The sequence below is a fragment of the Acyrthosiphon pisum genome, chromosome A1, assembly GCF_005508785.2.
Source record: "Acyrthosiphon pisum isolate AL4f chromosome A1, pea_aphid_22Mar2018_4r6ur, whole genome shotgun sequence".
NCBI lineage: Eukaryota > Metazoa > Arthropoda > Insecta > Hemiptera > Aphididae > Acyrthosiphon > Acyrthosiphon pisum.
In genome coordinates, this window is record NC_042494.1 from 37,840,485 (window position 1) to 37,853,571 (window position 13,087).

The 13,087-nt window shown below is 26.5% G+C and overlaps 2 protein-coding genes across 3 annotated transcripts in view; one reads left to right on the forward strand and one right to left on the reverse strand.

Annotated features, from left to right (window-relative positions):
- The window catches only part of LOC100302326 (uncharacterized protein), a 9,513-nt gene extending 6,230 nt beyond the window's left edge, over positions 1-3,283 (reverse strand). Inside the window, 2 exon segments of the mRNA NM_001162468.1 lie at positions 2,782-3,031; positions 3,114-3,283. Coding sequence (NP_001155940.1) covers positions 2,782-3,031; positions 3,114-3,167 — 304 coding nt within the window. The 5' untranslated portion in view covers positions 3,168-3,283.
- Positions 3,284-3,442: 159 nt separating this feature from the next.
- LOC100169287 (uncharacterized) lies at positions 3,443-7,031 on the forward strand. 2 transcript variants are annotated; one of them, XM_016807227.1, is made up of 5 exons: positions 3,443-3,649; positions 3,745-3,926; positions 4,773-4,992; positions 6,312-6,449; positions 6,510-7,031. In XM_016807227.1, exons 2-5 carry the CDS (start codon positions 3,867-3,869, stop codon positions 6,524-6,526), a joined length of 435 nt encoding a protein of 144 aa, XP_016662716.1. In that variant the 5' UTR covers positions 3,443-3,649; positions 3,745-3,866; the 3' UTR covers positions 6,527-7,031.
- The last annotated feature ends 6,056 nt before the right edge of the window (positions 7,032-13,087 follow it).

Consider the following 13,087-nt stretch of genomic DNA (forward strand, 5'->3'; position numbering starts at 1 on the left):
TTATTGATATTTTTAGAAAAAAAACTAAAAAAAAAATGAAAACTGACAATGTCCGTAAAGAGCTCAAAATAAGTCAAAATATTTTGAAAATTTTATCGTGTATAGAAAATGGAAATGTAAACATTCAGTCAAAATTTCATGCATCCACGGTCATTTTTTTTAAAGTTACACCAAAAACCAAATTCAATTTTGTGAAAAATCGATTTTGCGTAAAAATTCCCGTTTTTCCTTAATTTTTCTTTTATTTTTCCCGGCGCTTTTGAAAACCACTGGGAAATTTAAATTTTGACCTGCTCAATGCACCAACGATATTCACTTTCTGATCGAACAAGATACTGAAGTTGAAAATCGTAGCATTATTTCGACTACTTATCGTGTACACAGACACAAAAAAAATAAAAAAATAAAAAAATAAATCTAAAAAACTAAACAAATTGAAAACTGAGAATGTCCGTAAACAGCTCAAAAAAAGTCAAAATATTTTCAAAATGTTATGGTGTATAAAAAATGAAAATATTAACATTCAGTGAATTTTTCAAATATCTACAGTCATTCGTTTTTTAATTACAATTAAATAAGAAAATCGTCAGATGAGAAATCGAGTGAATATCAAATGTTGTAAAAATATGAATTTCAAACGCTCATAAAAATTTAATTTGACTTTTTTGTAGACATTTTTTTTTTCGATAAAGATAGACAATATTATGAGGAATCTTGTATTACATTTTCAAATCTTAGATTTAAAAAGAAAATTGTTCATGAATTTCTAACTAAAAATAATTTGCAAATTTTCGTGATTTTTCCATATCTTGTTAATTTTTGAACTTTAGATGTTTATAAAAAAAAATTGTGACTATGGATTTTAAATTTTTTTCATCTGCCTTTGAAACAATATACTAGGAGCCTTCTATTAAATTTTCACATGATGATGACAGACACAAAAAAAAATTTTAAATAAAAATAAAACACACATCATTGTAAAATAAATACATTTATCGTTCCACTCAGAATCTAATAGGAATTTTGATATTCATATTAGGTATTAAAAAATGTAAATTAAACTACAACTGTTAATTGATAAGTGTATATTATACAACTTTTTATCTTTCAAAGTCAAACCCACTATTGCTAATAATATGATGTTATCATGTAATAATTATTAATTAATTACCTTACATAATGCGTAATATTATTTGACACACAAACTGTGTTCTAAAACAACAATCATAACTACCTATCTAGTTATTCATAATGCATTAATACAGTCTAGAGACAAATATACCTACGAATAATGTTATACTGTTATCATATCGTTAGCCTTTACATATACAATATATGACGAATATATAGTTGCTATAAGTACACAAATATACTGGCATGTATGTTCCACGTTCACATCAAAATACGCGTACCTATACTGTATAATTTAATTGATTTAGAATACCATTTGTTTAACGAGTAGTTTATTAACAATGTGCCAAAGAAAATATACATATGTAGGTACATTGTACAAGTGAGAAATGAAGAAAATCGAAAACACGACTTATTACACAATAAAATACATTATCGTATAATGTACCTACTGACAGTAATGACAAAATCAAATCAGTTTATATGCTATAGTGTCATCAATTACGTTTCAAGTGTTTGGATAGATTGTTACGTAAGGCAAATGAATATATCTGGGATATTAGACAAGGAGGGAGATCTATGCGTAATGATACGGTTTCATTTGAAATGTATCAAAGAGCCAAATTCAATTACACAGACTACTGAGATAGATTAATTGGAATTCCTATGTATTACGAATATCGCCGTAAACTAATCCCGGAAATTTTACTTCGTGATACTAAATCCACCTAATATATAGAGTGAAGACAGAAACCTTAACATGAAATATTGTTGACAAGCCGTGTGAAGGTGTCATTATTCTATAGTTTTTATTATAAAGTATAGCGCCGTCCAAATGAAAACACATAAAATTAAAATTACATTCTTAAGTTCGAATTGAAATAGACACAAGGTTATCGAATGTAATAAAGAAAATATAGAAACAATAATCCTGATTAAGGGAAAATCTTACAAACTGATTTGTTTATTGTTTCAATTGTATATTATATTTAATAATTTCCACAGAAACTAGTTTAGATGTCAACGGAAACCCTAAACCACTTTTTCGAGGTTACCTATTATTTAATATTTATATTATCTAAATAAAACAAAATGTTTATTTTGGCTATGTCGAAACTGTAGGCTGTTAGTGCGTCCAAGTTATCAACAGTATAAACTATATAACTATATAAGATACCTAGGTATATAATACCAATGCCCGCCTATAACTTACAAAAACTGAAATTTAATTTTCCGTATTTTTGTATCAACGTTAAAATTAAAAACAGGAATTTTCAATCATCATACTGTGTTTAATCAAATGTAAAATTTTACAATGAGTAATATATAAAGGGAGAATTACCATTCTCCCTTTATATACTTTAAAAAAAATAAATAAATAAACAGTTGGATAGGTAAGTATAGAATTTTTGTAGGTAACTAAAAAGTTTTTCAAATTATTCATTCTTAATACACATATATTATATGGCATTAAAAAAATGATAATTGATTATGAAAATAATTTTTTAAAAATAACCATTAGCCAAAACTACAAAACAAATCATCACATGCAATATTTTTTTCGTCAATAGGTTTGAAAACCTATTCCTAGTCTTAATTCATTAATAAAATGAGAAACTAAGAAACATGGAAGGGTACAATATTTTTTACCTTGTGGAACGTAGTTGTGTAAGAATCGTTTAATCATAAAGGTGCGGAATTCTTTGTTATTAATTGCATCGGTGATCACATATTGTATAACTTCCAACAAATCTTGTAGCTTATTTCTGTGTTTGTTGAGTGCTTTGTTTTTTTTTAAATTTAAATTTCTAATATTGATATCTTCCTTATTTACATCTTCGTTTTTCGCACTCCACTTATTCAATTTCTTTTCGCTCACAGTTTTACCGCCACGTACGTCCTACACGGACAAAGACATTTTAAGTAAAAATATATTTTTATTGTTATGTGTATTACTAATTACTATAAGAAAATTAAATTACCTGCAGCATCGATACACACAATACGATGCTTATACATATTAACGTAGCCTTCATTTTTAAGGATGGGTCACAACTGTACGAGTACAATTTAAAATATAAATATTTTCAACAGTTTCAAACATTTTTAGTAAATTTTCAAATATGTCTATTAACGATGCAAATGGTAGTATGTTCGATTTAATCACAAACACATGTACTTATGTTGTTTATCATATAATAACGTGCAATAATAGAAACACACGTCAATTACTGTACTCATCATACGATTTAAATAATTGTTGTGAAAATGCACAAAATACATAAGCCAGGTACTAACTAAAAAGTAAACAAAAAAATTATTACTGTAAATATCTCTTCAAAAATGATTTCTTCGAACATTATTCGTTAAGAGTTTTATTCGAATTAACAAAGAGTCCATATAAAATAGTTTTCATTTTTTTCATACAGTACCTACACATCTTACATAAAATATATTGATTTTAAAATAGTATTAAAATTAAGTATTCAAAATAAATAAAACCTGTTTTAGTAAATAAGTACGTAATTTGTTTCATAATACGATTCTATTGTTCTATACGAACTAAACAAAAATACTTGAAAATGAAATAATTTTTATTAAACACTTGTGAAGGGAAAAAATTACAATACGATTAACACGCAACAATTTTCTATCAGGACAACCTTCCAATTTCACAGTCCAACAGTAAACGTTCGCTACAATTTTTGTTGATCGGAAACCATTTTCATCACAAGATGAACATTAACTACGCACAAGGAATTGTTTTGATAGTTCTTGCGTGTGTGTTACACACAGTGAGTATCATAAAATATTATATTATATTCACTTTGTTTTGAATATCTTTCGACGATTAAACAAGATTTAGTTAATTGTGGCATTAGTGACAAACATGATATTATAATAATTTTCTTTAGAACTAAACATGTAAAAAAAAAATTTTAAAAAAATTCACTATACAATGGTTATCTATTATTTTTAAATATTTATAATAAATTGATTACGTTTGAATCACGTTTGGGCTTAAATGATTATGAGTCTAAAGTAATATCGTCTGTGTAACAGAATAATTCATATTGGCAGAATAATAATTCTAATAACCCTAATTATTAGGGTTTCAATTTTAAAAGGCTCATGTGCTAATTTGTAAAAGTAATTTTATGTTTTATTCAATTTTATATTAAAAATATTATCACTGATTTTTTAGTATCTAGTATGTAGTATGAAATAATAAACTATGTATAATGAATTATTTAAGAAACAAGGTATCACTATATAAACAAAAAGCGTTGACAAAAATATTAATTGCAAAAATGAATAACTTTTATGCACCTACAATTGGTTTTCTATATTAATGTAAATCATTACGTGTGGAACAAAACGATTAAAGTAATCATTAATTTTGTAACTGTGTGCTTTATCCAATTATAAATACACAACACAACCACGCCGAGTATTATATATTATCTAAAATGTAGATTCTACATAATTGGTTTGAATTTTGTTTATTTGGTTCGGATTCCAAAAGAAAGCCGTAACTCAAAAATATATTTGTATAGGTACCTATTAAAATTTCATATCTAAGTTCACCAAATATAAAAACTAAATTATATTACACGCGTTAATAATGTTTATAATTTTAGAATTGTACAAAAACTGAAAAATCTGACAAAGTTCCTTCCAAATCGAATCTCAAAGATGATCAAAAATCATTAGATGTCAAAAAAAACGATGGTGAAGCTGAAAAAATGTTATTAAATATTGCCACTATAATACAAGGTTGTATAGACGAAAGAACGATGAATAATAAAGAGTTCAAAATAAAACTGGATAATTTGTATAAGAACTTTGTAATGAAAACAAGTAAGTATTAATATTTTAACGCTCGAGTGGCCAAAAGTCGTAGACCTTATAATAATATAGCTCGGCCTTTTGACCACGCATAGAGGGCGCTTTATAGTGCGCGACTCTGGTTTCTGCACTATTATCATATATCATAGACAATACAAATTTATAAATGGACAATAACCCCAATTTTTTTGTTGATAAGCTGGAACTAAGTAGATTTTATCCGTAGCCTTGACACATATATATTATATGTTTCTTTTTTATCGATAATTCTGCATTTTATTATTCACCTCAGACACCATTCTGAGGACATCGCTTCTTATGTAATTACTATGACCATGTCATATCCATACAAATTATTTATTAAGAGGACGCTGGCACCCATGCATTTGTTGTCTCCATCTTACACTCGTAGGACACTGGGCATGGCGAATTTTCATTCTCTAGTATCAATAGTGTACAGTTAGCTTTAATATTAGAATGAATTTACCTATTATAAAACTTTTAGATAAGAACTTTATCTATGCTAAATAAGAGTCGATGATTTTTTATATTTTCATTCAAGATATTGGTATATGAAATATCAAAAATTAAAAATGTTCATAATATATCTAATAAAAATCGACGCTAAGGCACAGATAATATTCTTACCTAAAAAATTGATAATAGGTAAATTTACTCTATTTTTCAAAACTAACAGCACATTATTGAAACTAGTGAACGAAAATTGTCTGTATCGTACGTGTGTAAAAGTAAAACGGAGACAACAAATGCATCCTCGACTTTGGCACGGTCTTGTAAAAAATATTAGATGATTAGATATTTTCTTGTTTACAAGGTCATTGGTTTCCGAAAGTATTTTAAATGCATTCATATTCTGTAGTATATTTCTATCATTTTTTAAGCTATTATTTTTTTTAATGGCAATATACATTCTCAATTTCATATCTAGCCAAATTATATTCTTTTTTATATATAGGTATCAATACATTTCTAAGGATTTTGATTTTGAAATTGAATTTTGGACTTGTTGTTAATTAATATTTAAAGTAAATAAAGTTTGAATAAGCGGATTGGAATGGCATTGTGGTACACGACAAAATATTGGTTTACAGTTATAAGAAACAGTCAGTATAGGTATCTATAGATATTAATATATTATATTATATTATTGTGTACAGCTATAGTATAAGTATATCATATTATATTATATAGATATATTAGTAACAGCTATATATTACTGTGGTAGGTCCTACCCTGTAAGCAAGACAGTTATAACAATAGATAAGTTATAATATGCCAACAATATAAACATTCGATTTTTTATATTTCAGTAAAAAAATCAATAACAAAACTTACAAATAAAGTGAATGACATTAAAAAACAATATGAAAAAGACGTCAAAGTATTGAAGATAATGAACAGTATGCCGGATACCGGAAGCAGTAAAAATAACAATAAATCGTCAAAAAGTAATTATTAAACTAAAACTAATGTATAATATTATTAATACGTATTATAATTATTTTTAGAATCAAGCAAAAAATAACCACGAATGCACGAGGTTAAAAAGATTATTCCGATACAATAATATATTATTTCATTATAAACTATCATACTACCAGAGGATTCATTTGATAATGACTACAATTTTTATTAGGTATAAAATAGGTACTTAATAGTTAAATAAAAGATAAATTATAACAGATAGTTTGGATAGGAACAAGCTATTGAATTATAACTAATATTTTCTCATCCCAACTTATTTTCAATCATAAGATCAATTACTAATGATCGGACCGCCAATATTCCAGTTATATTGTATTAAGTTTAATTTATTATACTGCGAAAAAAATAAAATAAAAACTTGTCAGATAAAAATTGTTGTTAATTATATTTTTATTCCATCAAAACTACAAACCAGTATAGTGTAATTAACTTTTTAGTAAAGTAGGTTGTATAGCAGTATACCTATAGCACTTACTACAAAATTGTTATATAATATTTTAAAACAATAAATACTATAAATATAAATATACATTTTCATCAATCAATACTAATGGGTTTTTATTCTAAATATGAACATAATATATTTTATTATGAACAACATTTTTTAAGTACTATAGATGTCGCAGTCATGTAAAGAATACTTTTAAAAAGTACTTGAGTAAATACTCAAATACATTTTTTTTTAAGTATTTAAGATACTACTCAAATACTTTAATTGTAAAGTATTTCAAATACTACTCAAATACTTTGAAAAAGTATTTGGAATACTTTTCAAATACTTTTGGTTTTTAAAGTGGGTTTCTAACTATCGTAATATAAACAGGTAATAGGTAGTAGGTAATCTAATAGTTATCTAATAGTTTTAAAGAGAATATTGTTATTCAAAATTCAATAACTTTATTTAAAAATCTGGTTTTCACAAACCTTTGGGCTTCGGCTAAAACAGAAATACAGAATATTAAATAAAACTATTATTCTATTATTGTAGTTGACAAAAATATTTTTCCAACCAATTATTTCGAATAAAAATAAAATGTTCGAAATAAAAAACCAAAGTATTCAATACCAAAAAGTATTTAATACAAAAAAAAGTATTTAAAATACCATTCAAAATACTTCATGCTGAAAGTATTTAAAAAGGTATTCAGTATTCAGTACTTAAAAAAGTATTTGAATACTTTTACTCAAATACTTTTACTTAAATACTTTACAGGACTGCTGATTCGTAATTACTATTATAATTTATAACTATTATTATTATTACTTATTATAACTAAATTTATTTTTTTTAGTGCCATTATGGAACAGTGGCGTATTTAGTATTTTTTGTAGGGGGCGGATGATAAGAATTTTAGCTTACAGATTATGATGTAATAATTATAATATAATAATAAACATGTATTTAAAGAGCCATGGGGGTGGATTTGTCCCCATATCCTCCCCCGTAAATACGCCCCTGTTATGGAATAAGAAATCAAATTTATATTGTAAGCCAATCTATATACCTATGTATGATTTCTAAAACTAACAAACTATTGTTTAGGGAAACATTTATCTTTATAGTTTCATCGTATGAAAAATCTGCTTGGGCTCATTAGACAACTGAAATTTACGTGTTTCCGGGATAAATTATAGCTGGTACGGATGTCACTGCAAAGTAGTAAATAAAGTATTCATGGTAGAAATATCAAAGTGAAATACCTCATAATATATAGTTCAATTAATTCCATGATTGAAGTTAGGTGTTGAAATCGATCTCTTAAAGTCTACAGAAATGTTGCAAAATCTTTAAAATAATATAAGGTTTTACAGTGAAATTTTATAGGTAACGTAAATTTCAATATTACTATTAATTACCATAAGTAATAAAATTAAAATAATTACACCAAGATCGTAAAGTAGGAACTAAAACTAAACCAACCTATAGGTATAGTTTATCTAAATTTTATTTTGGTTGAACTATTTTTCCATCATAGCTAATTTAAAAAATGTATTTAAAAATATTTTATAGGGACTTATATGATTTTTTTTTAAATTCAGAACATTTTAACTTACAGTAAATAACATATGTAATAGTTTACTCAGTCCCTAATTTGAGCACAGAAGTTATGAGCATAATTGTATGGCTAAATAATTTTAATCTTCAACACTATAAGTATAACCTTGGCAAATTTACATACCCTTTGCTGTAGATTTTTATACCCGACAAATCCGGTCAAGTGTAAGTCCGGTTTGTCCCTCATTTTAAAAGTTTTTTCTAGTGTAATAAGTTACCTATTACTAATAACTTTTATTTAAGTAACACTTATGATTTTTATACTGTGTATACTATTTATAAAGGATTTCTTTGTACAATATAATATGAATTAACAAACTATTTTTTTCATATACCAAGTAAAGTATAAAATTGACAATGTTCCTGGCTGTTTTATTGTTCTTAAAAAAAAAAGTTGCTTTTTAACTACTTGTGTGCATGCATTCAATAACAATAATTCGTTATTTTAGACTATAGGTAAATGCAAATTTACTAATTTATACTCGAGTTCCTAATAATAATATATTATATGAAATATGTATGAATATTATATAATATTTAAAATAATACGTATACCTGATACTGTTTATATTTTAACACAAAATAACAATTCATTACAATCAAGGACTTTTCTTCATTTAATTTATCAATGATAACAGACTCAAAAAACATGAAACTTAAATAAAATCCGTTCTCAAAAAAAAAACCCATAACTTCATAAGTCATAACAGAAACACAGAGTACATCTTAACGAACTATTATAATATCTATGTCCGGTCAGGTTTACGCTATGCGTGGTGGTTTTTCTATTTTTGTTAAATCTACAATATTGTATTTTATCAAAATTATAAGCAACTTTATTAAAGAGTGTGATTTTAACGCCAAAAATCAGTCGTGTGGATGCCATGTGAACAATCCATGGATTATTACTGTGTATAGCTTTATTATTAAAAAAAATCTTTAGTATAAGCTATGCCATGCAGGCCCTGATTTACGCAAGTGCAGATGGAGCACTTACACTTGGCCCCCAATTTCTGGGGGCCCCCGGTCTCTGAAAATGGTAGAAAATTGATTTTTTAAATTAATTCCACAACAATTTATATTGTAAAATGTAATACCAACTGTCAATTTTCAGAGTTCAGTATATTTGTATCATTAAATTGTCAGTTGAATCTTGGTTATTTTTGTCATTCCACATCCCAGTGCTAATCAGTTACCATCACAAAATATTAAAATAATAATAATAGAAAATTGTTTGAACATTGGAAATATTTGATACGTAATAAGTGTTTATAGATTAACCCGTCGTTGGTGCCGCTATGAGCATTTCGCTCATACAATTACCATTTTAGAACCGCTGGTTTATATTTCATTCGATTTTGACAATTTTATATATGTGCTTCATTCAGTTATTCTTATTCACGGAAATGAATTCGGTAAAACATTAAATGTTTTATACAAACTAATATAGTTATCGAAGTCCAATGTTGCCTTATATGTTAGCGTATATTTAAGCAGGGTAACCAAGCGGAAAATTAAATAAGGAAAACAAAAACAAAAAAAAAATACTGTCGGGGATTATTATCTTATTATTGCCCTTAATTTACCAGACCACGCGTAATTACATTGTATTTATAGTACATGAAATAATGTACAAATATTTTATGAGTTTTGAGATAAGTATTGAACACTTTTAACATATAAATATTTTTTTTATTATCAACATTTCCCCCCCCCCCCACACTATGTATATTTTTTCTAGAACATTTTTTTGACTTGGGGGCCCAAAAAAAAACTGAGCACTTGGCCCTAATTTTATTAAATCAAGCCCTGATACCAGGACCAACTTACTGGTCCACAGAAATACGGCAAAAAAATCCTCTACCTAAAAAAATTCAAACATATTTTTTACTAAAATTCCGAATAATTATTAATTTTGAACTACCAAAAATATTTATGATCTGAATTCTGATCACACCATTCACACCTCGGTACTACTAACTGTTAATACTACTCCAACCAATACAAATCTACCCAATTTTTTAATAAATGTATAAATCATTTAAAATTCCATATCTTATAAACATAGAAATAAAATTAAACATTAAATCAAAAATGCCTGTTAACATAGATAATAATCTTTCTATCCACAGCCAAAACTGTAACTATTTAGATAATTAACTTAAAAATAATTTCACAATTTTAAAGTTAATCAAAACAAATTTGTTGATACTACTTTTACCCTCAGATTTATCCCATATCCTAATGTTTCTTTATTTACCCATTTCCTTCTATCCCATATTATCTTGGTCTAACACTTGATCAATGATTATCTTGGGCCCACCATATCAGAACAAAAATACTAGCTAGATAATACATTATGCATGCTCAAATCTATTTTTTGCAACAATAAATACAAATTAATGGGAATCAAACTTCTTATGTACAAACATATTATACTAAGCTTAGAACAAATATTAACAATTAACATACGAACTCTAGTTAACAGGAGTTAAAATTCAAATATTAACAAAATTCAAACCTTTCAAAATATTGCCCTAAGAAAAAACAAATACCCTCCAGCCTCTATACATGTCAAATAATACCCTACATAAGGATGCAAAATTGAAATCGAAAATTGATTAAGTCAAATGCTTTTATAAAAGATTTCACAACCACCTATAGATACTCCATTTAAGTTAAGAGGAAACCTCAACGGCGACCACGGTTGTGTGGTTAAGTCTCTGCAAACAAACCGCCGTCGAGGTTCCTGCTTAAGAGGATGTCACACCCGCATGTGCTGTCTCCGTCTTAAAAATGTACAATATAGCAAAAACTTTTGTTTTTTTCATTTGCTTATAAAAAATGATTGGATAGTTCTATTAAAAAAGGAACACGCTGTTGCATGGATAAAGTTCTTCTTTACGTGTTGTGAACATTTGGTAGTTCTACAACAAATATGGTGCGAGAAAAGTTGTCCCGTGCAAAACAGTTTTTGGTATGTTGTACATTTGTAAGACGGAGACAACATGCGGGTGTAACATCCTCTTAACCTGTATGGGTACTCATACAAATCCTCTAATCTGAAATTTGGTCTCTGCCACAAGAAATTATACCTGACCATACTTCAAGACGGTTGAAGCGCAAGTGGTGCATGATCTTCTATGTTCTATAAAACAACAACAATTAATTATAATAAATAGAAAGGATCATCAATAGGTGGTTCTATTCGATAAATATAATATTATCATGTCATATTTGTTACTTTAAGTTTATATTCTTAGTCTGTTAAATTAAACAGATTATTACATGTAAAAAGGGATACAAGGAAATTGTTTCATTATTTTATGAAAATGTACTTCTTTGAAACGTTGAAACCGTAAGTTTGATATTAAAGTAAAATAACATAATATAAATAATAATAATGTTACAGGAATAAAGAATATATTTCAATTGTTACAAATTGTTCATACGAAAATCATTATAATATTATGTGGTAATGTGAAAATAGGATGTGCATGCAATATATACGTAGGTACCTATTCACTATTTATCTTTTTTTACTTGTATGTTATTTACCTACTATTTATATACATTGCGCACACATTCTAAATTACCACCTTCTCATATATATATGTGCAGTGTATATGGATAAACATATATATATATATATATAAGGATTTAATTGTATAATGAATTAACTTACCCTAATTCGACTCCAGGCTTATTATGTATTCGATGTGCGAAGGAAGAAGAAATATGTTTAATCTTAATTTAATTATAATATTATTAGTATTAATTGATATATTAAAGATATTTAAAAAGTAAGTTGTGCGTATCGGACCGATGGTCGATGAGTATCGTCCGAGCCGATGAAATAGTTTATTTTACAAAGAAAAGGGGTAGGTACAATAGTATATGACCACGTATTATAATATGAACAACTGTGTAGCTGTATATACATTATAAAATATTATAATATATAAATTTATTTTATGGGTACCCTTCACAATGTTTGTGTTATAATTTTATCAATTGTAATATTGTAGGACCACAAAAACACATCAAACATTCTTGGAAATTAAACATTGCAACATGAAATTCATTTTTTTTAATATTAAAAAAATATAAAATATAATATATAATATAAAACACTTAGGTATATCGGCGATTATATTTATTATTGGCAGGCCAAAGGAGTTTTAAAAAAGTTGGTGCAAATGTAAATTAAACAAAATTCCATTTTATAAAATTTCAAATTTATTTTAGGCAAAGCAAAAAATTTAATTAATTGTTATATTAAATGTAAAATAACTTATATTATAAATATAATATTACCTACTATAAATAATAACTAGAAGCTACCTATATTAATATTATACTTATTGCAACATGCACATTGTACCTAGTTGACAAACTACATTTTGAGTTACATATCAGTACTAATTCATAATGTTTATACAAATACATTTATTATTAATCTTCACTTTAGCTTATAAGCGCATAGAAAAATCTTATCCATTTGAAAATATCGTTGATGTTATTGGCCACCTCTTCAGCTCGTTA

What these genes read in the sequence shown, in the direction of transcription:
- LOC100169287 (XM_016807227.1), top strand. Translation starts at nt 3,867, where the DNA reads ATGAACATTAACTACGCACAAGGAATTGTTTTGATAGTTCTTGCGTGT. An exon ending in TTGCGTGTGTGTTACACACA is followed by an intron (nt 3,927 to 4,772) that starts GTGAGTATCATA and finishes TTATAATTTTAG; the next exon opens with AATTGTACAAAAACTGAAAA. An exon ending in GAACTTTGTAATGAAAACAA is followed by an intron (nt 4,993 to 6,311) that starts GTAAGTATTAAT and finishes TTTATATTTCAG; the next exon opens with TAAAAAAATCAATAACAAAA.